The 6000-nt window shown below is 59.6% G+C and overlaps 1 protein-coding gene across 2 annotated transcripts in view; it reads right to left on the minus strand.

The window, feature by feature from the left end:
- Nucleotides 1-5777, minus strand: part of PRKCB (protein kinase C beta) — a 97442-nt gene extending 91665 nt beyond the window's left edge. Inside the window, exons 1-2 of one of the 2 annotated variants that reach the window (XM_048495402.1) lie at nucleotides 5436-5722; nucleotides 4145-4176 (exon numbers count right to left, since the gene is read on the minus strand). In XM_048495402.1, coding sequence (XP_048351359.1) covers nucleotides 4145-4176; nucleotides 5436-5632 — 229 coding nt within the window. In that variant the 5' untranslated portion in view covers nucleotides 5633-5722. Of the gene's footprint in view, nucleotides 1-4144; nucleotides 4177-5435 lie in introns of both variants that reach the window. The other variant, XM_048495403.1, reaches the window with a different exon arrangement.
- Nucleotides 5778-6000: the final 223 nt, after the last annotated feature.

The raw sequence follows: 6000 nt of genomic DNA on the forward strand, positions 1-6000 counted from the left end.
AGGGCTGCTCTGCAGAGGCCAGCGACGGCAAACCACCCCTGCTGCCCTCTTCGCTTGACTACCAGATCGCCATAAGTGAGCTGTGTCTTGACCACTCTTTCCACCAGCACCACGGTCCACTTCTAGCCTGTTCTCCGGACATTTTTTTAGATAGCTGAATGTCATTTTTATGTAGTTTTTATGGCCCTGACTTGTTTTGGTGGCAGGTTTTACTATTGATCCTACTTGTGTTGTTGTTCTGGTGAGTCTATTGAATTGCTTTTACAGTGTGAGTCACCTTCAGCATGTCTCTGGAGAGGTAACACAGAAATACGTACTCCAGACTGCTGGTTTTAAGGCAGGAGATGCAAGAAAGGAGAACAGAGACGGGACAGAGCGCTGCAGAGGTGGAGCTCCCAGCAAAAGGGCTGCCCGGAGCTCTGGAGCTGTCCAGCAATTCCCCATTCCAGTCCCTTCTGCCTGCGCTGCAGAATCCAGGGAAGCAGAGATCGACGCCGGGCAGTGGTGGGATTCAGCCGGTTTGCACCACTTCAGCAGAACTGGTTGTTAAAATGGCGCTTGTAATGACCAGTTGTTAAATTATTTGAATCCCACCAATGGAACCGGTTGTTAAATTATTTGAATCCCACCACTGTCACCGGGGCTAAGGGGCCCAACAACAAATCAAGGTTGGATGTTTGGTCAGCAGCCCATTCCCTGATAGCCTCTCTCCCTCTCCCAGCCCTTCCACCTTGCAGGGCTATTGTAAGCCAAGTACTTTCCAAGCTCTAAAGTGCAAACCGGCTGTTCTGGTTGTCACCCAGCACACAAGAGCGTGCGAACAAACCAGCTCAGGTCCTCTAGGACTGTCAAATATTTACCTTTGAATGGTGATGCGCCACTCATTAAAAAGCAAAACAGCTTCAGACAAAAAGTTTGCCTGACGGCTCTTCAGCAACGACTGACAGCTCATTTAAGGCCACGCTGATAAGTGCTGAAAGCAGGCCACGAAGGGCGGGTGCCACAGTGGCAGGTCGAAGGCAATTCCAGAAAGAACATAAGCGGCGTGCCACTGGAAAAGGCAGGCCACAGGCCCACCGAGACCACACAGCGGCTGATGAAACTCAGCACCCTGGATTGGTCCAGATCCGCATGAGGCTGGCTCCTGGGGCAGATCTGGTACAAACCTCACCCCAAACCCTCTCAAGGAAACAAGGACAAGGCTGCTCTTCTGCACCCCCCAGGAATACGAAGCAGAGCTGCGATGGACCACGTAAGACCGCTGCTCTGCCATCCACTCATTTTTTTGGGGGGAAATGGAAATTGTTCCCAATCCTTCCGTGCCAAAAGGCTCCTTTTCAGATTCTACAAACACAAGGGAAGAAGTATCCTAATCAAGGGCTCAGGATTACCAGCAACACGGACAGAGCAAGCCAGCAACTGTATGAGGGGGCGAACCCTACAAAAAAACCCCTGCATTTTAAAGGCATTTGTTGCAAAGCCAGAGTGGAGGTTGAAGGGATACATTCATCCGCCTTCGCTGCACAGCCCCAGAGCAAAGTGAGGCCCTGCGACTGGGGGATCTTTGTCTCACGCAGCCCCCAAACCCACCGTGCCTCACCCAACTGCCTGCAGTCCTGAAAAGGAACCTCGCACACCCCCGCCCAGCGCTTTGCCACAGAGCAAGGGGCCCACTCAGATCAGATCTTTAGAAAACAGCCATGCAAGGCCAAGCCATTGGGGGGGGGGGTGTGGGGTAGAGCTGCTGTGTAAACGGAGGGGTCTGGGCCAGCGCTGATTACTGTGCTGGGAAGCAGCAGGTCAGAAGAAAACTCCTCACAGTTTTGGTGTACATTTCTGTTCCAGCTCCACTCCCAGACCCTTTTCTCCCACCTGGGTTTTGATAGCTTGAACGGAGCACAGGGAGGATCCAGCCCCTCCCTCCCGCCCCCAGCTGCACTCCATGGCTGTTCCAAACACCCCATGCCTTGCAGACTTGGGTTTCAAGAGATTTGGCCACATCTTGCCCCTAGCCAGAGATGCCAGAGCTGGGAGAGACGGCAGAGCTCAGCCTCTTCACTGACAGCCTGGCCTGGCCCCCCACATCAGTGATGGATTAAACCCTCACAAAACCCAATAGACAGGGGAGGGTCAGAGAAAGGAAGGCCAAAGCAGTAGCAGCCAGCCCCATGTCCACAGAGCATTCCCTGCAGAACAGCAAGACAGACGTTGCAAAACTCAGAACGTATCACAGGATTCTGAGCAAGAAATCAGGAATTCCCACGGGAATGATAGGAATCATTTTATTTTTAAGGATTGCCAGGCAGAAATCCAAAAAAAACCCTTGATGGAGAGCACAAAGGGGAAAGGGGGGGAGCGGAAGAATAACTGATCTGCCCAGGTCTTTAGCCACAGAGACCCTTAATCAAATTCAGTTCTGGATACACAATACGCTTCTATTAAGTGCTTTGATCAACATTCGTTTCACTCTTGCAATGAGGCCAGGTAGGCCATGGACTTGAAAGCGCTCTCAAATCCCCCAAAGCCCTTCGAGCGAAGGGAGAGGCAATGGAGGAAAGCAGCCAACGCAGCAGCAGCAGCAGCAGCAGCCGCCTGCCAAGCACCCGGATCCCCTCCAACTCGGAGCTCAATGGAGGCTTCCCAAGAGAGGGGAACGGGCCGCAAGCAACACGAAACTGCCTTTTGGACCATCTCTGCCAAAAAGATGCCCAGCAAAAGGCGGCGGCAGCAACCCATAAAGCCCCCCCCATCCCCGTCTGCTCTCTTTAGCTTCTTGCAGTCTGTTCTTCTAGCCCCCCCCCCAAAAAAAACATTTAAAGGATGAATATGAGATGGGGGGTCCCTGAATTGAGCAGGTCACCCTAATCCAGCCACACTGTGACTCTGCATTTGCAGTTCTTAACACAGATTATAATCTCCATTTCAGACAGGATATTTGTGCAGGGGGAAGTCGGATGGGTAGGAGGGGATTTCCTCTCTCCCGGCTCAACTCTGCTTATCGGCAGGGTTGTCACGATTAAGCCAAAGATCCCTGTGACAGTGGGGAAGCGGGTGGCCCCCAGCAGCTCCTGCCGCTGGCAGAAATTATCAGAAGCGCAACCCTCTGTGATGTGTAAGCCTGAAAATCCAACAGCATCGCATTCCCCACTTTGCTGGCTGGACTGCCAGAGAACCCCACAGGACAGCAAGAAAGCCCAAAGCACTGTGTGTCTTTCTTCTGCAAAGGACGACCCAGAGAGGGCTCCCTCCCCTCCCCTCCCCATCCACCCTGGGCCTCTTTTATGGCATGATTTGCCTTCAAGTCAGACTCGGTGGTCACCCTGAGAAAGGTGAAATCACCTGCTTCCGCCACAAAATGGCCACCACAACATTAAAAGACAGTCTCCTCTCCCATCACGGCCTGACCCCCGCCCCCTGCAAGCAAAGAGGGCAGGCACTTGGGCTGAGCTCTCCTCCTGGCCGGCAGGCCCCTGTTGCCCCTCGCTTCCCCCTGCAGCCAGACTGCCTGCCCGCACATCCTGGCTGGCCTCCGTATCAGTCAACCTCCGAGCTCTCTAACGACACTGGGCGGGGGCGGGGGGGGGGCGGGAGGAAGCAAGCAAGCGGCTGCAGGGAGGAACTTTTCTGGTGAAAATCGAGCCCACACTGCGCAGGAGTAAACACACTGTGGGCAGCGAGGCCTATCTCCTACGGCCAGGCCTCTCACCCACGTGAGCTGAGCCCTCTCTACAGCCAAGCACATCCCCCAAAGGTGCCAGGGCTGGGGCTCCTTCCACTGGGTCCAGAGGAGCTCCTGGGCATGGGTGCCAGTCTTTCAAAAGGCAGCAGGCCCCGAGAGGGTCTCGCCTCAGCAAGAAGAAAAGCTAGAAGACAAGGGGGCAACATGGATATGCAGGCAAAGGCAGCACCTGGAGGGGGGGTGACTGCTTCATCCCAGAGGTCACGGTCAGAGCAGGCTGCCTAATGGGGGTGGGCAGGGGGGGGGGGGGGAGACCAGGCTGCCTGTTTCTCCTTCCTCTCCTCCAGGGCTAAGTGTGAGAAAGCGGTTCTCGAGCTAAGTGACTTGTGAGCCCGGCCCCCAAACGCAGCCCTTCAGGGACACAGACAGACGCCCACAGAGAGATACGCAAATGCTGTAACTCACCTTGACACTGGAAACCTTGCTTCCCAAAGCCCCTGCAGAAGGAAAAATAGCCACCGTCAGATCTCTCCCCACTGGTTCTGCCGCCTTTCTGCCCCACTCTGCCTCCCTCACGCTCCCAGCCACCAAACCCCCCACCCCACCCCACACACCCCCAATGAAGGCTCCGAGCATCCGTTCATACTGCTGCTCCCTTAGGTTCAAGGGAGCCTCCTCCGAAACCTTTCCTTGGGGGGGGGGGGGGACGGTCGGTCGGTTGGTCCCCTGAGGAAAGCGCCTGCCTCAGAAAGTGACCAGCAACAGAGATGGGGGGGGGGGCTCTAGGCCAGGGGGGGGCAGAAGGGCCAGGAGGGGCCAGGAATGGCCCTGCTTCACTGAGACACTGAGCACCGATTCCTCCTCCACAGATCCTGAGTGAGGACTCTTCTCTTTTTTTGGGGGGGGGGGAGCCCAATTACAAACAGGAAGAGGCAGGACGTCCCAGTCCCTGCTCCTAAATGGGGGGAGGAAGGGGGGCTAACTGCAGCCGCTGGATGGACCAGAACAGGCCCCCCCTTTTCTTATTTCGCTTCTCCCCCCTCCCTTCAGAAAGGCTCCAGTCAGCGCTCTGGTCCGGCCAGGCCCGGCTAGCAGGAGGCCCCCACGCTGACCCCCCCCCCCCGCCGACAGTGCTTGGGAAGGTCACCAGAGAGGCCAAGCCCCCTCGGGGGCCCTCTGGAGAGGCGGAAGGGTCAGGGGAGGCGCTCCCCCTCCCCCCTCCCCCCCCCGGGCTGATGCAGGTGGCGGCACCGGCCGGCCTTCCCGGGATCCCTCCCGTGTGCCCAGCCGCCGGCTGCCGCAGTTCCCGGCCCAGGCGCTACAGGCCAGGACGGCGGAGGGGGTGGGGTGGGGTGGGCGGGATTGGGGGCTCTTATGCGGGGAAAGGGCGCTCGGGGTTATTGCAGTGGGGCCATGGAAGGAGCCCGGAGGGGGTCTGTTGCGGTGGGCGCAAGGAAAGGAGCCTCCCAAAGGAGAAGGGGGGGGGTGTTGCTGCCTCAGAGGGAAGAAGCCGGAGGGGCCCGGTGCGGAAAGTTGGGGGAGGGGGGCCATGAACCCGAGGAGGGCGCAGTGCCGCTACAGCAGGGGTCCCCCCCGAGCAGAGCAGAGCAGAGCGGACGGGGAGGGGTGGGGGTGGTCCATCCAACCGAGGGCCGTGGGAGGGAGGGGAGGTGCTCCCGGGGTGCCGAAGGGCGCAAGGGGCTTGGCGGGGGCTGGGGGGGCATGAGTCACGGGGGAGGGGGGGCCGGGGGCTCACCAGATGAAGTCGGTGCAGTGGCTGCAGAAGGTGGGCTGCTTGAAGAAGCGGGCGGTGAACTTGTGGTTCTTCACCTCGTGCACGTTCTTCTGGCGGAGGGCGCCTTTGCGGGCGAAGCCTTTCAGGCCCTCCTCGCCCTCCTGCTCGGGAAGGGGCGCCCCCGCTGCCGCCCCCGCCGCCGCCACGGGCTCGGCCATGCTCCCGGCCCTGCCCGGCCCGCCGAGGATGCCCGCGATGGTGCCCGCGCCGCCGCCGCCGCCGCCGCTGCGCCTCCCTGGCTGGCGGGCTGGCTGGCTGGCTGGCTGGCGCGGCAGCTGCGGCGCGCTGCACCTCTGGGCACAGCTGGGCAGCGGCGGGGCGGGGCCTCGGGCGCGCGCCCCGCCCCCTCATCTGCATGCCCGCCCCGCCTCCGGCGCTCGGGCGGAGGAGGTGCCTCTGCGCGCGTGCAGAGCGCGGCCTCCGGGGCTGGTGACGCGGGAAGGCGGCGCGCCCGAGCCCCCCCCTCCGTACAGCCGGGGACGGACAGCGGCCCCACCCCACCCCACGGGACCCCCGCTTCTGACCC

Source organism: Sphaerodactylus townsendi, linkage group LG04 (assembly GCF_021028975.2).
Source record: "Sphaerodactylus townsendi isolate TG3544 linkage group LG04, MPM_Stown_v2.3, whole genome shotgun sequence".
NCBI classification, from domain to species: domain Eukaryota; kingdom Metazoa; phylum Chordata; class Lepidosauria; order Squamata; family Sphaerodactylidae; genus Sphaerodactylus; species Sphaerodactylus townsendi.